The sequence below is a fragment of the Cyprinodon variegatus genome, unplaced genomic scaffold, assembly GCF_000732505.1.
Source record: "Cyprinodon variegatus isolate N-32 unplaced genomic scaffold, C_variegatus-1.0 Scaffold129, whole genome shotgun sequence".
Taxonomy (NCBI): domain Eukaryota; kingdom Metazoa; phylum Chordata; class Actinopteri; order Cyprinodontiformes; family Cyprinodontidae; genus Cyprinodon; species Cyprinodon variegatus.
Genome location: NW_015150582.1, coordinates 559592 through 581996, shown reverse-complemented (window position 1 = coordinate 581996; position 22405 = coordinate 559592). Strand labels below are relative to the sequence as shown.

The following is a 22405-nucleotide window of genomic DNA, read 5'->3' as shown; positions in this document are numbered from 1 at the left end:
GTATTCAGAGACAACCCTTTGACACCTCTAAATAAAATCCAGTACAGCTAACTGCATTCAGAGTAGCCATATTGCTAAATACAGCCCACCTGGGTGTAATTTATTCTTAATATAAATCAAGATACTCTGCGAATGGATAACAAGAGCATCATGGGAACAAAGTCATGCAGCAAAGAGATCAGGGAGAAAGTAAAGCAGTGGTAGCTCAGAAAGCCATAATCCCAACTCCTTCTCATGGAGTAATCCTCAACCTATCATCAAAAGAAATAAGAAAAAAGTTTGAAAAGGCTGAGAGTTAAGGGCATGCATATAAACTGATAGGTTGACCAAGGCGAAGATTATTCAAAGAAGTTGCCAAGAGGCCCGTGGTAACTCTGGGTGGAGCTGCAGAGATCCACAGCTCAGGTGGATGAATCTATCAACAGAACATACCTTTCCACATTCTTGTGCCTTCCACAAATCTGGCTTTCATGAAAGAGTAGACTAAAGGAAGACACTACTGAAAGATTTGATGCATGTCAAGTAGGGAAAACAGCAAACATGTGGGAAAGAGATTTGAGTATAAGTGAAAAAACACTTAGAAGGCTTAATATATATATATATATATATAGACTAACAGGTGTCTATAAAAAGTTGTTTCCCCAAAAACAACAACCGTGGCAACTTTTTGGCAGTTGCATGCCAATGAAAGTGCCGCAGGAAATTCTACTATTCTCCAGCTGTCACCTTGAAGGGGTCATAGAATGATTATATAGGGTATTTGGTGCTGGTCCTTACGATCTCTAAATATCGTGTATTTCATTGGTTGGGCTGAAAATTGCATATTTGCTGTTCTATGCCCCCTAATGCAAGTCTGGTTAAAAGCCCTAGAATGAAACGACAGGTTTTCTTCCTTGTATAGTATGCTCATGAATGTTTAGATGAGCTGAGCGCTTATTGGTTGGTTTACATCGAGCCAAGCTGCTGAGCAAAGACGCATCATAGCAACAAGCACTCACTCACTGAAACACCAAATTGTTGGTATGGTAGAGTGACCAGACGTCCTCTTTTTCCCGAACATGTCCTTCTTTTCATACCTAAATAAAATGTCTGTGGGGAATTTCAAAATTGTCCATGCAGAACCCGAGCCGTGAGCTCCGGGGCTGGTCCAGGAACTCCGGCTGACGGGGGGAGGGAGCAAGCGGGGGACGGAGCGACCCAACCCGACCCGGTGATGGTAGCCTGGACAACGGCGGCCCTGTACTTTCCCCTGCCTGCCCTGTAAGGCAAGCAAGGGGAAGCATACCGTCACCGGGTTGCGTTCGGACCAGCCCCAGAGCTGATGGCTTGATTGGAATAGCCGTTCCAGTCCATTAATTTCGTGGCGTGACAAAAGTACAGGCCAGAACCACAACTTCCCCGAATTGACGTCAATTCTGTGCTTTGTTTGAATTCGCCCGTTTTATGGTGGAAGTTCAGAATTGTAATAATTGCAGAGAAAGGAGATGTCGATGGGGTTTGAACTTGAACAGTTGCACTTTCTATTTTTGGAAAATAATCAACATGCTTGACCAGTGGTGTATTATATCTATATTTGAAAGAAAATGTTTTCACTCTTAATGCAAATATAACAATATCGGAGGGTAGAAATATATTTTTGAGATGGCTGTTTTCCCTTGGAAATTATTTTCCAAATGTTCATTAATCTTTTATTTATTCAATGACAAAATATTTTCTCTCAAAACACTTTTTTCAGTCTCAAATAATATCAGTTTTACAATGTTTGAAAAATAAATTGTGACTACTATCTTTATTTTACTTTCAAATTTATTTTCCCATTTCATATTTTTGTTCTTGAATTTAATAAAAAAAAACTCAAAAAAATAACAGGAAGGAAACACAAGAAAAAACCAAAGGAAACAAGGGAGAGAGGAAAATTTGAGACAAGGAAGCAATGGAGGCAGGAGAAAGAAAGAAAGAAAGAAAGAAAGAAAGAAAGAAAGAAAGAAAGAAAGAAAGAAAGAAAGAAAGAAAGAAAGAAAGAAAGAAAGAAAACAGTAAACTCAGTAAACTCCCCTTCCTCACTGTTCCCATTATCCACTGAAAATGATCATTCAGGCATTTCAGCGAGAGCCAGAGCATCGGGGAGCAGTGTCCTCTTTCATGAGAACTGACTCTGCTTTGCTTCAAACTCAATTAGGTTAAAAGTCCTGAAACAACAATCATTTCAACAAAGGCATCCATTTCCATAGAACCAGGAGGAAAGTAAGTGCATTTTCTCTAATCTTTGTTGGTCAGCAGATGAGAAAATAAACTTATCTGGTAAAAAAAAATTGTTCACCTCCAGGAGGATTAATATTTCCCCCTGGAGTAGGAGGTGACCTCACCTGTGGCCCCACCCTCCATGTCACCTGGCTGCTCTCCAAACTACATCCACCCCACCACAAAGCCTGTGTTTTCAAAACACCGATTTCCTGCAGGATTCAAAGGTCCAATAACAGAATATAAAATACTGTCCTCTGCTTCATCTACTGTTCATGTTTTTGTTTCCGAAGATTGTTTAAAGGAGCAAACTCGCTTCTTCCCTCATGCGTGAATTCGACCCTGTTGACGTGTGTTTGCTACGTGAGCTAATGTGCAATAACTCTTACCACTTCCCACTGTGTCTGGGCAGGCATGCAGGAGTCACAGTGCGCCAGGGACTCTGTGGACTGTGGGAACGTGTTTGGGACGCTGTAGCTGAAGCACTGGCCCAGACAGGCTCTGTATAACAAGGACGAGAGGGTGCATTAATGTGCCTGCTTCACAGACAGGAGGTGCTTGAGTCGGCCGAAGCTCTTGCGCCTGTGTAAGCAAGATCTGCAGGGGGAAAAAAAACACAGTGCCTGAAAGCTGAACTGATTTACAAAGTCTTAGGATTCTCTGAGGCCCTGGGGAAAACACTCACTCATAAAACAGAGACTAGTTATCATCAGCCTAGGTTGGTCAATTGTTGGATAGCAAATTATTTAGCCATGGAAGTCTTACTGTTAAACTTTGATCCAAATTTTATTTTCTGTTTTCTTTTTATTTCAACATAATCCAACATAAGAAGCTGAAATATCAATTATTTGACAAGAAATGTAAATGCACGTCATATCTGAAATATCAGCAGGTCGAAATAAACTGTTTGGGAGAATTTATAACTCAACAAAAGAAATCTTTTCAACAAATATTTTGAAGACAGTTTACTTGACTGTATTTTCTATTGGTGTTTGGTCTTCTTAAACCATTTAGATTTACTATATATACAGAAAATTTTAATATTTCAGCAGTTAAAATATAATGTTAAAAATCAACAAAAAAGCCAAATGTCAACATTTCAATGAACACGAGCGGAGGAGCATCAATATAATGTAAATTCATCAGTTTAAGGGACATGAAATACTAGAAGAAAAGCAAAATAAAAAAAATAAAAAATTAAATAGAAATAAAGGTTGAGATAAAATGAACAGAAATAATAAATAAGACAAAGGAAATAGAACCGTGACTAAAGCTGCCTGAAATTATGCTCAATATGATTTAAAGCACTTTAAAAAAAACTGAGAATAAAAAAGAGAAAGATCTAATATCAAACTAAATGTAAAAAAAAATTATATTAGATCAATCATTTAATTATATAAATCAAAATTAAATAGAAAACTTTTAAGTATAATAATATAATATATATCAGATATTTTTTTGTTTCTAAGAATTGCTACCATTTTCTTTCTGAAGGTCAGGCTCATCAGATAGAGGGACAGACAGAGACGGCCTTCATCCTGACCTGTTCTGAATAGAGCGAGGCTGACATCCTGTGTGCCCGACAATCTGCGTGATGTTCTTGGCTTCGCACCAGGCACTCTTGTCAGGGAACAGTGCCAGACGGTTGATGTGTGCCGGCGCTGCTGCCGAATGCAGCGCAAACAGCGTGAAGCAAATCCGAATCCCCTGCCACATGACTGCACCTACAGGGAGGAAAACCACAGCAGGTTACTGCATTGGTAAATGCATCCAACCTCAGAGATTATTGTCACATTTTTACGTAGATCTTTTTTTGTGTTTGTGTGTTTTTCACTTTGCATATTCTTGCACTTCTAAATGATAATCAGATCACTCCCCACTGATTGGCTTTGATCAAGCTAAAGTTGTCTCATCTGAATGATTGAATCAGACAAACTTTTTTAATATTTCAGTAAGATTAAAATGCAGATTTAAAACCTTGAAGCTGGGAGGCAAATGTGTGGTTTTTGCTGAGTGAAGCACCTGGGTTGTCCATCGCTCACTTTTTTTGTTTTTCTTTTTTACTATCATCCATAAAATAGCCTCAAATGGTGAAGGCATTTACGACTAACAAAATCATTTTCTCCTCCTTCTTATAAAAATTGCCTCCATGTCATCGACATCCACTCCTTTGCACTCACTTTAGCACCTCCATCTGGCATTTATATTTCCCTACAGCTATAATGTTCCTCAGTTGAAAACATAAAAGAGGATGAGGGTATTTCCCCTCGTTAAAAGAAGAGCAAATATTATAGGCAGTTGAAAATATGTTATAGGAAGCAGCCTGTTCATGCTAAAGTTTAAGTTGCTTCACATTCAAGTGTTCTGATGTGAATCTAAGTTACAAATGAAGCACAAACGCTTTGTTACCAGCTATAACTTTATACTGTGTAATATAACTGCTTTGAGCAAATACAATATTACAATAATAATATGAACTCTATGGAAATTAAACATGCAGCTCTTTCCTGTATGCAGCTGAGACCAGGAGTTTACATGCATTGTATTAACTTGTCGTGTTTTAGGTCAGTTAGGTTTATGAAATGTATCATTGTTTTTCAAATGCGGAATAATCTATTATACAATTTGTTTTATTAATTTTAAACTCAAAGGAGAAATGGAGCTTTTAATCTGTGCAGCCAGCTTTACCAAACACTGTAAGGCAGGATAAAGACGCCTTGTTCGTTGTCTCCATGTGTTCTGTAAAAGGGTTCGTTTAGCCTCTGTTGCATCCCTGAAGACAGGGAGTCATCAGCTGACTTGTGATTGGTTCGACCAGCAACCCGCAGGCTATTTAGGCATTAAAGGAGATATTTCTGACAAGAACAGAAAGTGAGAAATATAACATTTAATAGAAGCCTTAGCCTGGCTAACGAAAGGAGTATCCATTGTTTTCATAACAAGGGTTAAAGGTGACCCCAGTTGTAGACTTTATGTGCAATGAGATGTAATCCAGCTTTAACAGAGGCAGCTGGTTGACAATGGATGAAATATATGGTGAACAAAGCTTTAAATGTAATTTTTAATTTAATTGTGACTTCTGCAAGGTTTGTTATAAGTGTGTCATTTTTATCATTTAAATGGAGGAAAATAAAGGAATACTGAAAATTCAGCTGCACATATCTGGAATGATTTAGACTGATGTCATTGTTTGCTTCAGCCTAGGTCTGGTTTGTTGACCACCTGGTTCATACTTTCTCTGCTCTGCCAACAAACTTTATACATGATAGAGATCAGGGCTTTGAGGTGTTCACTGCGAAACACTGAGCTTGCTTTCCTTAACCTTTTATGTAACAATCTCGTGGCATATTTATGGTAAGTTACATTAAAAGGATAAAAGCTTTAACTCCCTGGCCCATGTCTTGTAATCTGGTATAAGCCAGATTGATCTGTGTGGTTCAATTTGAATTCTACACCATATCCATCTAGAAAGTGTAGAAAGTGTTTTGACTTCAATTGAATCAATCCCCAACATTTGCTAGCTGCTTACATTTTTAAAATAATGACACAATGATATTTAATGTTACACAAACCTCAGTTTGAAAAAAAGAGAAATGTATTTACCATTAAAAGAAATCATGCTTTCACTGGAAAACAAATGGAGGAAGTGGCAGTGCAGGTGCTTCATGTGATCTGAAGGCTTGGCTGCTGAATGTGCTAATGAATCCGCAAACAGATCATATCAGTCAATGCCAATCGGTAATATCTGCCAAAAATAGTGACATATCGGTCTATCTCTAGTCTCGGTCCACTTGCACTTCTGCTCTGATGCAGCTCACTTCTAGTATGAATGTGAAACATACTCCTTTTTTGACTGAAGGAGAGAACATAAAGAGGCCTGTAGCTGAATTTCATCAGTCAAACTTTCTTAACAAAGCTCCTGCAAGCATACTGGGGTGCCGGCAACGCACCGCACAATGTCTCCTTTGGCTCTTATTCACAGACACAATTACAAAATAAGAAAAGGAACATCGTGAAACCTGCGTTAAATTAACTGCTCTCAACACAATGCCTTTGCAGCTTTAATACCAGCCCAAATATGCAGAACAAAAAAAAGCCACAACCAGGACGTATATTAAAGTGCTCCTCCATCTCCGCTTCTGGAGCCTGTTTACAAGTCACAGCTGTCTTTCAAGAGGTACAATGTGAGAGTGAACCACACCAAAAGAAAAGAAAAAAAAAATCTGCTTTTAGTCCAGAATAACAAAAACAAAGTCCAACAAAATTCAAAAGACCTCCTGAAAGTCTTAAGAGCTGTTGAGCAAGAGCAGAAGAAGGAAAGAAGAGAGTCCAGATCTTGGACAAAAAAAAACAAATGAAGATTCGTGGAGAAATCGGCTTGTGATCCATTTCAGATTATTTTAATGTGTTAGTCAAGATGAAAACTGTGATGAATTCTGAGCGAACCTTCAAATGTTTACCCAACAGTGTCCTCGCTGTTATAATTAAAGCATCAGTAATTTAATCTAAGAAGTTATTCCAAACATGTAGGGTAAACATTGTGTTCTAACACTGTTCTACTGTCACTTGAAAAGATGACCGACTCACTTGGATATAACACTCTGGCGAATTTGGAATGATAAACGGGCCATTTTTTGTATATAAACCTACTGATTACCTCATAGCACAATATGCTATCTGATTTAACTAAATGCATCATAACATTAGCAACATTAAAAAGACATTCAAGGCCAACCATAAGCTCTAGGCTTTAATAAAGTAATCACACCTCTTTAACTTATTTTATATTTTCCATGCAATGTACTGCAATACAAAGTAAGACAAAATAGCAAAGTGAAAAGAAAGCATGGTTTTAGGGCTGCAGTATTTGAATATTTTAGTAACCAATAAGCCTAATGATTCATCTATAAACAGATAATCATATTGAATTAGATCAACATAACCTGATAAACTAGTGTCTTAAATAAAAAATACTATTATTTATTTCACATTTCAATTATAGTGTAAATACGTATCCTTTCTTTGTCAGAAAATTGATCTTTAGGAATTCTGGATGGAGCATTTATACAAACACAAAAGGAGCTTTATCTCAGTTTTAGTTCCATGACTTGTTTGAGTAGGTTGTTTTTTTCAGCAAATGGTTGGCTTTAGAGTCAGTATACTCCAGTTAACAATTATTACATTTATTTATTTTGCGCTTATTATTGTTTTTTAGCACTACATGTTTTTTTCCCCAGATATTCAAGAAATAAAAAATATGAAAAGGTTGTTGTGCACATGTAATCAGCCCCTATGGGGGCTGATGGGGTTGGTGAGAGGACTGATGATGATGATTAAACAGAATAAAGACAAGGAAGAAAATCCTTTACAGAGTGCAAACTTCAGACCTTTCAGCAGGACAGCAATGTAACAACATTGATTTAAATGAATCCAAGAGCTGGAATGAAATTTTATCTAATTGAGAATCTGTGATAAAATTAAAAATACATGTGGTCTTCATCCAATTAGCTGAGCCTAAGCCAATCTAGAATATTGGTCCGTGGAAATATTGTAATTATAATGGAAGTGGGTTCTATGGAGTTTTAAATCTGCGTGAACCCCATACTTCATAAGCTTTTATTTGTAAAAAAAAAAAAAAAAAGAGAGAGATACAATATGAGTAATTGTTCACCATCTTCACAGACGCAGTTTGAGCTCTTTGGTCTGTCACATAAAATCTGAGGGAAAAAAAAGGAAAACATTGAAATGTGCGGTTGAAATTGAACAGAATAAAAACTAACACATTTCTGCGAGGCACCGATCCGTTTGCTTTTTTCCAAACATAAACTATTTCTTGTCACTTTGATTGGGGTAGTTAACTCTTTATAGGACAAGTTACCATTTTTGATCACCTGCATACCCCTTATAAATGGAGTCCCCCCCTTTGTGATGTCTAGAAGCACAAGATCTATATCCAGCCATTCAGCAAAGTTATTGCTACATGGCTTACATCTTATTTTGGCATTTGACCAATTAGATGAGCTTTGGAATGATATATTACCTACTGTATATTAAGTTGGAAAAAAAGTTAACAAGTCAAGAAAAAAAGGTAAAAATCTAAGTTAAAAAGTTTATAAACCTAGTTAACAATTATATTTAGGTTTCAGCATTAATACCTCTAGGTTATGTTGGACCAAAAAATACCAATTTCTTTCACTCTCAGAGTGTTTTTCATCAATTTCTTATAAAAGCACTTTTATTATATTTCTATTATTTCTATTATTTTTCTAGGCAATTTGGCGTTTCTTGTTATTACATTGACATTCATTTTTACCATCAAAATATCCATATTTTTTTAATTTTACAAAGGTAATAAGGTCTTGGATTCCAATGACACTACTGGCTGGAAAATATGGATTTTCAAAGTATTTCACTGAGTGCCTATAAAGGGTTAATGAGTTTCATTGTTTTGATTGATTGACTTTATTGATCTCAAAGTGGGTAAATATACTTGCTACATCGGCTCAATAGTCAAAAATAGGAAAGGTGCCAAAAGGTGGGGTAAACGCACTATAATACAGGATTAATTCATACGGTTATTAACCAACAAACAATAACTTTAATGATTAAGTTTTAGCACCATCAGTCCTCAATTGCGTATGGGGCCAACCAGGTGCCAGTGATGGGGCCCCTAAGAGGTTGGGGGTCCCCAAGCAACTGCAGTCTCTGCTTATCAATAGTTACGCCATTGACTTTAACATTGTTTTCTAGAGTAAAGAAAGACTTTGCAAGGGTTAGTCGGGCCACCTACCAGCGCTCACCATCACCGAGGTGAGGAGCCTCCTCTGGCTGAACTGTGCGCAAAGTCCGGCTGAGTCTCAATCTGGCACAAATGGAAGGATGGGGCTGCCTTTGTGCGGACAAAAAATAAAATAAATTAAAAAAAATGGACGATGATAACCGGAGATCCGCCTGAACAGAAGAGTCACATCATCCGGAACAGAAGCGGCGCAGTGCGTGGCTGTCCGACCCCGGTGGCTGGAAGAGGGAGGATGGGGAGATAGATAGAGAGCAGGAGGCTATCTCATCTCAGACTCCATCAGCTCACTTCGCCCCTCCCCTTTCCTTTCCTTTATTCCGACTTTCTCTCTTAACTCCGCTAAAAAGCACTTTCCAAGTTGTTGTCTTTCGTTGCAAAACTCTCATGCAAAGGATTGAGGCGCGGCTGGCTCTAAGACAGGCGTCCTGCTGCGCCGTTTCTGGGAGGAGGTTAGGCAAGGAGAGGGAGGGGTGGATCGGTTTCAAATGTTTCCCTAAAGTGGAGCCATCATATTTACTCTGCAAATGTGCAAATGCAAAGGGGATTAAACACACAAGGCGTGTTTACAGACATCCGCACACATCTGGCATTGCTTTGATAACATATGCTTTCAGATTTTGTAATTGAACATTAATAACAGCGCAGAATAATGATGTATGGCTGGAAAACACATGTGAACGCTGCCTTGTTTCTCTAACCCCGGAACATTAAAAGAGAGTTTGAGATGTTGAAATTGCTCAAATAGCTGGTTACTAAACAGAAGCTCATGACAAATTGATTTATTTGAGGTCTGGAGTGAAAACCGCGGAGAGCCTTATGAGCATGTGATGTGCTGAGAGGCATTATGTTCCCTGCTTTGGCTGACCTGCGGGTGAGCGCTCTTTCAAATCTCATTTAAAACGGAATGCAGGAAATAATAAGCCAATCTTGGAGGTTTTCAAAAGTATGAATCATTTCTGGGTCAAAAAAGCTCTTAACAGGTCGAGGCACAATCCATAGAAATAAAGAAAATACAGCCCTATCACGAGGAAATCAGAAATAAAACAGACTCTTTATTTAGACATTATTTTTTAAAAAGTATCCCCACAGCATGCTGCTATCACCACTGTGTTTGGCTGATGTTTTGAATGGTCTGCTAGGTTTACTGCAATTTATGGGTTAAAAAAGATCTTAAAGGTAAAATCTACAATTTAGAAAAATAACCAAAATTTGTATTAATGACAAAATACCATGAGCTGTCTCTAAAAACTAAATTATATTTTATATGCCAGTGTGAATGGACAACAATCTAGAACTAGTAAATCATAAACAAGTCTAATTTACTATCTAGTTAGTCTGTCTGAACATTATTTAAGTCAAGTTTAGTTATTAATAAAATATCTGCTTTTATTCTTGGCCTTGCTATAACCAGCATATAGCCAGTAATTTGTTTGTTTTTGTGAGAATTTAAACATCTTACTGAATTATTTGATCCAAGAAAATCAATTACAGTTCAGAATCTCTCACTTCTTAGTAGCGCCCTTATCCATTCCATTTCAAGGTTAAAGGCTTTTCCAAAGGGCAGTGGTTGAGCATCAAAAGTCAACCCACTGGTAAGTACATAAAAAAGTGTCTTAAAGTTTCTTATAAAATGCAATTTGTTTGCATTTAGAAAATGTAATCTTTAGACTTACAAGCTCTAACAACCCTACTCTCTAAGATCCAGTCATGCAGTTTCATGTATTTAGCCAAAAATTCACAGTAAAGGTGAATTTTCCTTTAAAGGAATCAGCTTCAAAACGCAGTGCATATAATGTGAGGTCAACATTATATTTCTCTTTGATTCTGTTATGGAATCACAGATACATATGGGGTTAATGCAGAAGTCAAATCCAAGTCTCCTTTAAAGACAATGTTTGGGAAGACTATAACGCCTGAGGAACAGTTCTGATTAGGAAGTGGGAGGAAAACATCCAGGCTCTGTCTTCCCACCCAGAGCACCTTGGCTGCCAGGTGTTCAGCCGGACATCGTCCACCTACATCCGTATCAGTTTCACGCTTCACCTGCTTACCACTATTTTAATGGATAGGAGCTGAGTGACATGGTCTAATTTGTGACAGGGTAACCCTGTGCCAGATGCATCTCGGCACAAGAGCGGCTGAAGAAACAGGCCTTTGAGCGCACACTCTGAACCAGGCCCTGCTCTCACTGCTCCCAGGAATGTATGTGCTTACATTACTGACAAAACTGTTGCTGTGATGAAAAGGGCAATATGAGTGTCTGTGTAATGGAGAGGGTGCAGGCAGTGGTGTTCGCTTTGATGCGAAAGTGTTTAACATGTGTTGCTCTCTGATGTGAAAAGTGCAGAACTCACCTGTTAGTAATAAGGCCCGGCTTGCAGTCCAGAAAGGGCATTTCTCTGCATTCCACAGATTCTGCTCCACCAGGGTGGCGGGTGGGTGTGTGCACAAACTCATACATGCACAAAAAGGTTTTTCTATCACTCTGCAAAACCATCCAATCGCTCATTAGTCAGGAGACACACTCCAGATAGCTTTATTCAACAACTTTGGGAGATACACACAACAAAAGGGGTGATGAGTAGATAAATCCTTTTCAGCTTGCAGAGATAAAAAAGGGTCTCGGTAATTACCGACTCTTCTTTGATGAAATCACAGCCTCAAACAGAACAATGCATGTCAAATCATGTTTGGTCTACTTTTAAAAGAGTGTCTTCTCTTGATATCTGCAAGAAATCTATCCATCCACGTGACAGCAGCAGCAGAGCAGTGAAAAGAATGCAGATGTGACGGTAAAAACATGACTACAAACTTCAATGTGTTCCATTGGGATGTTATATTATAGACCAACCAGAAGTATTGCAAATTCGGAAAAAGAAGACAAGCCCTTTTATTTATAATAGAAACTCATTGGCACCAACAGCCTTAAGAATTCACATGAACAGAGTTCTCCTGTCTGTAACTACTAGCTGTTAAGTCTTTAGAGGTATGTTTACCATAAAACAGATCAGATATACGAAAGTTTTAAAACAGAGTTAGCTCATAAAAATACTATCACAGACTTTGGACATCTTATAGAGATCCTACCGCTCCATCATCTAAAACTCTTAAGAGTAAAGCACAACTGCAACTCCTACCAAGCCCACCCGTCCGCCAGCACTGACACGCCATGGCAGGTCTGGAGGAGCTGCATAGATCTGCAGCTCATTTCTGAGCATGTTTTGACATCTATTAGAGGAATTGTCTGTCACTTGCCTAAAAAAAATAGGAAGTGTCTTCTCCAGTCTGTCACATACTGTGTAAGGGAAATGGCAACCATAGAAGAAAAGATTCTGGTACATCTTTTGCAGAAAACTAACAGAACTATATGTTTTTAGGGGAGCAGGACATAAGAATAACATAAACATAAAAAAATAAACTAGAGAAAGAGCACATTGTTTAGTGTAATAAGTGACACACAAAGCCAAGGCTGCACACTTCTGATCTAACAGACAAAAACTCATTCTATCTTAGTATAGCTACAGGTTCATTGCGGACTGTAATTTCTGAATAATTGTAAAAGTAAAATGAGTAGGAACATTTTAAAATGGTCTCTTCTATCATTGCATATCAGCATAAAAAGTACATTTTGGGCTAAACTGCAAAAACAAATATAAAAAAGTACAAATACTCTTAATATAGTGTAAGTGCATTTGCCCTTAATCTGAACACGTAAACAAGATGGTGTGAAAAAGGAGTGAGTATGGCTGATCTTAAAATAAAATAATTAAATTATATGCACTTCAGATAAGACAATGGAGACATTTGCATATCTTATTTTAAACATAAATTATCTTATTCCATCTGCAAATTGTCTTACCTCCCTAAATCACTGGAAATATATATATATATATATATATATATATATTTTTTTTTTTTTTTTTTACTTTGTGTGTACAGTGGCCATAATAGGAGACCAAGTCCATAGGGACAGTGGCCCCTGTGGGCCCCTGTCTAGAACTGCCCCCTCTGTGATAGAAATGATGGCATCGTCATGCAATGTAAGTTATATTTTCAGCAGAGAAATGGCGTGTGGTCTTGGTAAATGAGAAGATGGGTCGAGCCACGGACAATGGAATCAGGCAGAGGGTAGAAGAAGACTTAAAGGGGGCTAAACTTCCAGCACGACATCAACTCTACATACAGTACAGCAGCAGTGAAATGTAGAAAAATAAATATTATTTCTGATTATGTCACTTGAGAGACCAGTCACTCGTTTAGTAGCAGAAATAAGCCAGGTCACTGCTTACTTGCTGACAATTTCACACTACTGATATCTCCTCAGACTCAAGCATTTTAAATGGATAAAAAAGGAAATGATATTAACATAATGAAAAAAAAAATCACCTCCAGTCTACAGCTTCACATTAGGGTGTTAGGTTTTGGGACATTTTGTCAGCAGTTACCTTGGTTTAGCATGCCTGTTGTAGCAGTCATCACACGAACAGTGTCTTATGCGTTTTTGCAAATGTAATAGTTTGATCCGACACCTAAACATTCACTCCAATCCTGGAAGAGCTGAAGAGGCGCAGCTGATCTGTAGGATTGATTTGACCATCAGACTGAAACAGCACATAGACAGACGGCTTCAACAGAACAGCTTCAGTCCCAGACAGTAACGGTCTGTAAAACATCTAATTAGCTGTTAGCTTCCATCACTCCAAGGAGGAAGTGATAGGATTGTTGTTGTTTTTTAGCAAAAACTGTTATGTGGAACAAAGTAGTAAAAACTTATGAGTACAAAATGTGCCAGAAAATTACTGGAATTTTTTTTTCTACCTGCTCAATAATAGTGATTTTTTATTTTTTTTTATCAATAATAAAGTAATGATGTTTTTTTTTTTTTTTTTTTGTCAGAAAAATGTAGTGTAAATAACTAAAGATCCAAAACTTAAAAAAGGATTCAGTTTGCAAAAGATTTTGGGGTGGAATTTAACAAAATCCAACAAAAAACAAAAACATTTCAGCAAAAAAGCAGGATTGGGTCACTTTCTTTAAAGAATCTTGGTTAATTTAGCATAGATTAAATATATATATATATATATATATATATATATTAAAGAGATTCTGTGCACAGAGGTGCACTATGACTGAAATTAAAGAGGATGATCTTATTAAAAGATATATATTTTTTTTCATAATCAAAAGCCTTTTTGTAAGATTTTTAATTGTGGAAAATGGAAAATCTCCAACTTTATCAAAAAAATTATGTTATGGAGCCAAATATTGTATCAATCTAAAGCAACGGGCGTGCTTATAAAATTAATCCAGGCGCCATAAATGGTCCCCCAGGTGCAACTTCCGGACACCCTGTATTAAAAAAATGGGAGTTATTACAATAAACCTCACAGAAACTCATTTCTTACTTTACTGTGTTGATCATTTAAAGTCCACCATGAAATACAGCCTAGAATCTGTGGCAACACTTAAAAATCCAGACTGCCTTAGCAAAGAAGAACAGACTAAATGTCTGTTACTAGATCTACAAAGCTGGTACGTAGATACAGACTTGCAGCTGTAACTGCAGCACGAGATTTTCTTTTTTCTTTCCCTTTTCTTTCTAACCTGTCAACATCAGCTTTGTTCCTCTGCCAAATGTATGTCTTTATTCAATCATTCAGTACAGCTATTCATACTCCCACTCTCTGTACGGGCTGCAGATGCTGAACCTGGCTCTCATTCCAAAACAGCAGGAGTTTTGAGTCTCCCAGCTCATTAACACAGAGCATTACCTTCAACCCCCACACATTCACACAGGAACGGAGAGAAAAAACGAGAGACAAAGCTTTATGCAATGATTGTATTAAATATATATTTATTGCATTACAAGACACACAATGTGGGCATCTTTGATGGTGGTGGCAGGAAAGAGACGAGCAGCCTGATGATCTAACTAAAGCAGATGAGATTCTCATCGCCTTTTTCAGTCTTTCACTGTTGGTCCTTTAAAATGAGAGCTGTTATAAGAGTGGGGTTTCAGTTTTAGAAAAAATTACACGTTTTCCATGTTGTACTCACCTTAACCATGCCACCATGAATCAGATACGGAGACCTGAAGTCATGCTGGCAGTTGCTGTATCCCATTCCCAAACCCAGGCCTGAGCCGAATGACACGGGCCACGTTCGACCTGGTGGGAAGAGGCAAAGAAAGACAAATATAGTCACATCTGCTTGCTAAAATAAGAGCAGAACAACTTATTAAACTTACGTTTGAAGAAGAGGACGGAGAACACTATGCCAACACCGATGCCTGTCACTGCAAAACATAAAAAAATAAGGGAAAATTAAGAAAATTAAAATCAAGAGACTGATAGAAAGACATTTGACCCCTTGTTTAGAGGGCAATGTGACCACATTTTATAAAGTAAAAACTTAGCTGGAAAACCTGAAAACAGAAATATTCCATCCCCTCAAATGTATTTAGATCCTTAGTTTTTTGTAATAGACCAACATATAGTAGTGCAGAAATTGTAAAGTGGAACAAACAGAATACTTGTTTTCTAAATAAGTATTTAATTGGAAATATAGATTGAAACATGGGATGATCTATATTTTTTGGGGGAAAAGGGGCACCCTCTACGGGTGTCGTAGTGTAATTGCAGGGGGTGCAGTATAAAATGAATTGGGAAAAAAAATTACCTAGTTTGAATTTATATATATATATATATTTTTAATTTTTATTATTTATTTTTAGCAATGTTGAGATATTTTGCAAAGTAGAATACCTAAAAACACTTTAAATGTGGTAGTTTTAGTGATTTAAAGTAGATTTTAGCCTATTTTACTGTAATATTTAATTCACTGCTGTTGACTTGTTCAACAGTTGAAAATGTTGGGGCAGGGTCAGAGATTGAGGGGAAAAAAAAGAAACAAAATAACTTTCTTGTAAACAAAAAGTGGGGCCGTAGCTGCATCTTTAATCTTTAGTTTTATTTGTTAGTAGATTTTTTTGTCATTACGTCTAACATTTGGTTCATTGTTGTAATTTTTATCACATAAATGGAGGAAGAAAAACTAATATCAGCTCTAAGATTTGACCCCCCAAAAAATCGGCAGCACATATCGAGGGTTGGATAGACGGATGTCAAAATAAAGCAGCCTTTATACAACCTGTATGGGTTTATCTCTAAATGGAAAAATATAGTATGTTTGTAAACTGACCATGGAGTCTTCAAGCTCAATAGCTGGATGACAAAAAAAGGACATGTTTGAGGTGATGTGCAGTTGGTGGAGGCATCATAATGTGGTGATGGAGGCAGAATCATACTGGGGAGAGTTTTGTTTTCTATTTTTATTCAGCACGCTCAGGAGAGCTGCACAGGGTTGATGAGTAGATGACAGGAGCCAAACAGGGTAACCCTGGAGATGCTGAGACTGGGTCAGTCCTCCATCTGCAGCCACCGCTACAAAGGAAGGTTTAAACCACTGCATGTTCTATGTTTACTTAGTTATGGATTGCAATAACAGCAAGTTCTTGTACAAAGCTACAGAAAAGCATCCCCGCAGCATGATGCTGCCACCTCCATACTTTACAGAGATTTAAACCAATGAATCAAGTAGGCTGATTACAACTGGATGCTGCAGAGTTCATATTTGTATTTCTAATAATCCTTAAAAAAGAAAAATACACTCTACAATTCAACCCCTATAATTATGATATTTTTACTAGGCCAAGCACATCAAATATGTTCATGTTTGTGGGTCTGCAGAGCATGGAGGATCTGTTGCTAAATGTAGTTTGTGGAACGTAAAGAGGAAACTAACAGATACAGAACCGGATCATACAGAGTGTGAAACTGGGCTGCAGAGGGCCAATAAAGGTCCGGCCATCTGTAGCAGCCAGTGAGGGGTTATTAGTTAGAATGTGCTTGTGTGTTAAGTTTCACCTCACTGCGGGCCGTACCACACCCTACAGCGGGCCGGCCAACACACAAAACATAAAAAAGCCATTTGAGCCCCTGTGGCTCCTAATTGGATACAGAGAACTATGCAGCATGACCAACGTGCCTTAACCAGAACCCTCAGACTGCTTCTTATTACACAGTTTACACATGTCAAACAAGACCACAGAAACCCCAACTCATCTTTATTATCAGTACACATCAACAACAACTTTCCTTGCATTTCAAGCAATGACTCAGTTAAAGTCTAAGACTTTCCATCTGGTAAAGTCCAAGTGCTTCTTTGCTTTTCAGCCAAAACCTTTCTGAAGCCTCTGGTTTTTCCACTGCCAGGGATACAATGAAAGCTTTTGGGGGGAAAATGAGAGGGTAGATCAATATCTCATTCTGGCATCTTTTCTTTTGTCTGGATTTCTCCTCGGGGACTGGATTATAACAAAAACATTCGTACATGAATCCGGCGAAATGTATAACCCCCACAGACCTTAAAAGACTTGTTGGGCTTTTCCAGCAAATGAAGTCCAGGACTGTTTAATTGCACTGTTATTCATTGTTGGGATTATTTTTAGCAAAAGACTTCAAAAACGCAGTCCTTTTCAATTGTTGTGATTGAATGCTGCACCTCCAACCCTAACCCCGACTGTTTGGCTCTGGCAAATGTTTCTGCTCCACAATGTTGTTTTATTTAACTAATACCATGACTTCAAATTCCTTTTTCTTTTTCACTCATAAGTTGTATTTATACCATTCTTGACACACAACAGAAACTTTGCTAAGCAATTAACTTGAAACAAAATGTGGATATATTTATGGGATGTATTATGGGTATTAACAGTTTTTAAAAGAAGCTCCATTAATGAGAAAAATAATTGATTGGTTCACTAATGTTGGTGTTCTGTTATACCGACCCACCTAAACAGAAAGTTGAGCTTATTTGCAAAATATAAAATACACATGGAGTATTTAAACATCCACCCATCACCTCCTGCTTATTCCGTCAGGGTCGCTGTCAGACCGCTTCCTATCTCTGGCAATCTATGGACGAGAGGCAAGCACAGCCTGGACAGGCCGACCGGTCTGTCGCAGGGCAACACAGAGACCGACAACCACACGCACACACTCACACCTAAGGTCAATTTAGAGAAGCCAATTAACCTAACAGTAATGTTTTTGGACTGTGGAAGGAAGCCGGAGTACCCGGAGAGAACCCACGCATGCAAAGGGAGAACATGCAAACCCCATGCAGAAAAATAGGCCAGGATTCGAACCCTAAACTTTCTTGCTGCGGTGCTACAAACTGCGCCACCATGCAGCGTGTTTAAACATATCAAATCAACATTATAAGGATCTGATCAGGATTTAAAACACTACTGCTGCCAAGAGGTTGTTATTAAGATTTAGGTTTAAAGTAATCATTTAATTTGACTTACAAGTTTCTTCTGACTGGAAGTAATACTGACATTAATTTAGGGCTCGCTCATCACCAAAGAAACAACCAAAATATCAAAGAAAACATAAAATCTGTTCAGAAATTACAAGAAAGGGGTGATTTCATTTATTTCCTGATTATAGATTCTATTTAAATGCAAAACAAAACAGTTACTAAATGAACCCTTTTCTGAGCAAGAATTGTTTTAGTTTTTCTACATTTTCTGCTCACACATTCACAGCATCACAGTTTAGTATTTTTTGAAAGTGTTGTTCCAGGGGGAACATTTAACAAGCTGCTCTAAGCTCCAAATCCGTATGGATGTATTTGTTTTATTTGGTAGGTGAAGGTCAGATTCGGCTCTCATACAAAACCAGACTGTGAGCATGTAATGTAAAACACTAATGTTCCCATTATGGTGCGTGATAATGACATCTTTGATGCAATAAAAGCTTGTGTTTATAAGTGAAAACAACCCAGCTGCTTTGTGGCATTTCTGTGAGCTCAGTGAACAAAGCTGTCGGTGGTGCCAAGGTGTCTGCTTGCCAGAGAAAATCTTCAGCATATGTTCAGCTCGAGGTGCAGCACAACAAAAGCTCTGTAACTTTCCATAACCGTGGAGTCCTACAGCCTTGGCAACTTTTTTTTTTCCTTTGGAATATGTAAATAGGTTAGCAGCTCATTTCTCTTAAAACCTTCAGATGATTTAGAGCCATTCTTCTGAATATGAAATCCAATATGTCATCATACCAGAGAGGAATGGTGAGTTTTCCTGCAAAGGATCCATTAATATGCTTCGCTGCCAAACAACAGACCTGCAACTGACCTGCTTTACTTGTCTCTAAGAGTCAGAATTGACCGCAGAATCAGAATGAAAAACCAGTTTTACAAGCTGCAAGCCTATTTAATCTCTCTGGTTTGGCCAATTAGCTTCATCACCTTTTTAACAGGAAACAAGTGGGTTGGCTGAAGCTGTTATTTTAAACCTAGCTAGCATAAAAATACCTAGCAAACAATGACTCAATCCAGATACCTCTAATTATAGCTCCTACCTCCTTTTCCTCACTTCTTAACAGAAAGAACACTATCCGGGGCAGGGAGGAAGCTACAGCCTACGGCTATTGTTACACAGCAAACGCGCACATGAATGACATCGTCCAGTTCGGCCTGCAGCCTTCTGGAAAATAACTACAAAAAGCACAAAGTTATAAAAATGTAGCATACAGTTGAAGCTTTACGTAAAAAACAAAACCAAACACAAAACATAGGAAGGTGTGTAGGTTAGCATGTGTCACATACAATACATTTGAAGAATTGATGCATTTTTTGCATACAAAGGGATGTCAGGAAGTCACTATGCTGAATGAATTAGCACTAGTAGTCATCCTGCTTCCTGTTCCTCGCTCCTTCCTTCCTTCCTGCACTATTAGGATAGCACTTACTATGGTGGTTACAGGTTAACTTTAACGTTTTTAGGTATACAAATCGAAACCACTATCATACAAGCCATTCAGAGAAAGCAATGCACTAGTTTCACAAGATGTCATTGCAGTTAATTAGTTCAGGTTATCCAATGCAATTCTTTGACTTTGCACATTTAGTGTAGAGCACTGAGGCTGAGCAATGCAGTCTGCACCACACCTCTGCTGTGCGACAGATTTGAGTTATGGATGTGGCTCGAGGATGATGCATTTCACCCATTCGTGCCTGCGTATCTTACACACACATTACTTTTTTGGCCCTTAAGAATCTATTCCAGATAATCATTCGTCTCCTGACCTGCTTCAAATATGGTTGACATGATACAAACTTAAAGCTACATTCATGAAGCTATATATATATATATATATATATATANAAAAAAAAAAAAAAATCATCGTCTTTATGATGTCTGGCTGATCATGACTGATCTCACGTTGCTGCGTTTAATGCATCTGTTCTGCCAAACCAGCCCAGATCATCACCCCTCTGCCTCTGCAGCTCCAGCAGCTGATAAAACGCGATGTGATGATTTGTTTTGTTTGGCCTTTTCAAGCCCGTCTCACTAGATTTGTTATGAAACACCTTCTGTGGTGTCATCAGTCTAAATGACATCAGTCCACACGTCGTGTTTATTTTTATGTAGCTTTACAACGTAATGATATTTTATCTGTTTTCAAATGTGCAATTTTTTCCCCATCAGTTTCTCAAAGCAGTCCACATTTTTCATGTTTTTTTTTTTCTTAGTGCCTAACCATGTGCTTGACTATCAGCCATTTTTTTTTTTTTTTTTTTTTTTTTTTATGTAGCTCATGTTTAATCCATTAGCACTTTCTTTAAGGATAATCCAGTCCAACCTCAATGTTGTCTTGCTGTGGGGCTTTTTTCTTAAGGAAAATAATAATAACTGGGAACTTGATTCAATGTTTAATCTTTTTATTTATGATTGGTTCTGAAGTGATTAGTGGATCAATACTAAAACACTAAAACCAGAAAGTCTCACCATTCTCAGTCTGTAGCAGTATAAGCACCTATTTTATTTTATAAAGTGAAGGTGAGGGCCATTTTGTTTGATGGTTAATTGGGTTGATAGTATTTCTCTCCTTTCCTGTTAAAATCAAAACTTCTACCTCAATTAAGAAAGCTGTTGACCATTTGTTTTGTTTATGTTTGTGTTGTCCCCAACAAAACAACCTGAATTAGTTTCAAATCTTAATTAAAAGTTAAGATCTTAACCGAATCCCCTCCTGATTAAAAAGCAGCTGAATGAATGTCATATTTGAAATCTTGCTGTTATTCTGAGAGTAAGAATCGGTCATTTTAACATGTGCTGATGTATTAAACAGTGGAGCTAATTGAGTTGATCTTATTCTCCCATGGCATCAGCTAAGAATCGAATTACATATGTAGGTATAAAATGAATTAAACAAAATGCTTTCGTCAGATCTAGGATAATACAGTTAGAAGCAGATTAATATTAAAACATAGCTTGCATCTAAATGAGAACATGTTTATTATCAATAGGAATAGGAACAAATATAAATGTAATTTAAACAACACTAGTTAACGACGAAAGGACGACAAAACCAGACCAGTAAATATATATAACATAATAAAAATTAAAGCGTATATTTCCATATATTACTTCACTCTGTAATCCAGTTTTGGGTGGTTCTAATGATAGGAAGTATGGAGGATTTACTGTCTATCCGCCTCCAATCCTTGTTAGAAACATAGGTACATATTTTTTAATATTACCACAATTTCTTTTCAGTGACATTATTAGAAGTTGTTTATCACAGATTTCTTTAAATAAATCCATTGATGTTTTCATTCATTCTGCTTTGACCTTAGAAAAAAATAAACAGTTCAAGCATGGCCAGACTGCAACTCGCTTAAAAAGACCTCAGTTACACCCCAAGACGTTTTTTTTTTAATGGTAATGGAAAATCTACGGCAGCAGCAAAGCATGGCATCACATTAAAGAAGAGATTTAACCTGTTTTCACGGCTGTGTCAGCAAGACAGCGATCCCACTTTCGCCCGTACTCGGCTGCCATGTTTCCGGATGTGTCAGAGAGCCACGAGAATCTCGCGAGAGCGACATGAATTACCGTAATTTATAAAGCTTCATTCGACCTGAATGTACACTATAACCTTTTTGTTTTTAAATAGATGACAAGATAATCTAACTTTTTTGCTTTTGATAATTTTAAAAAACAACCTTGTTTTTCTTTGCTATTGGCTATATCTATTAACATTTCCAAGAAATCCTACCAAGGACAAAAGAGTAAATTATATTTTTAATTAGAAAGAGGAGGAATGTTTATATAACTCTAAAATCAAATGTTGTGATATATCCCTGACTTTAAAGTTAAAAATAAAGCAAAGCAACGAAGCAAAAACATTTGTTTACTGATTTTTAGTTGTTTTATTTTATCCTTCTCTCAAGATTTCTGTGTTGAGATGAGGTAAATATTTTTTAAATAATCGTTTATTAATTGTTAATTCGTTTATG

General features: G+C 37.4%; 2 protein-coding genes across 2 annotated transcripts in view; both read right to left on the bottom strand.

The window, feature by feature from the left end:
* Window positions 1–9503, bottom strand: part of nbl1 (neuroblastoma 1, DAN family BMP antagonist) — a 10370-nt gene extending 867 nt beyond the window's left edge. The window contains exons 1-3 of the mRNA XM_015376046.1: window positions 9032–9503; window positions 3785–3965; window positions 2631–2742 (exon numbers count right to left, since the gene is read on the bottom strand). Of these exons, the coding sequence (XP_015231532.1) occupies window positions 2631–2742; window positions 3785–3965; window positions 9032–9044 (306 nt within the window). The 5' untranslated portion in view covers window positions 9045–9503. The remainder of the gene's footprint in view (window positions 1–2630; window positions 2743–3784; window positions 3966–9031) is intronic.
* Window positions 9504–14862: 5359 nt separating this feature from the next.
* minos1 (mitochondrial inner membrane organizing system 1) lies at window positions 14863–21970 on the bottom strand. The gene is made up of 4 exons (XM_015376072.1): window positions 21887–21970; window positions 15288–15335; window positions 15098–15207; window positions 14863–15022 (listed from the first exon to the last, which is right to left on the bottom strand). The coding sequence occupies exons 1-4, from the start codon at window positions 21945–21947 to the stop codon at window positions 15011–15013; spliced, it is 231 nt and encodes a 76-aa protein (XP_015231558.1). The 5' UTR covers window positions 21948–21970; the 3' UTR covers window positions 14863–15010.
* Window positions 21971–22405: the final 435 nt, after the last annotated feature.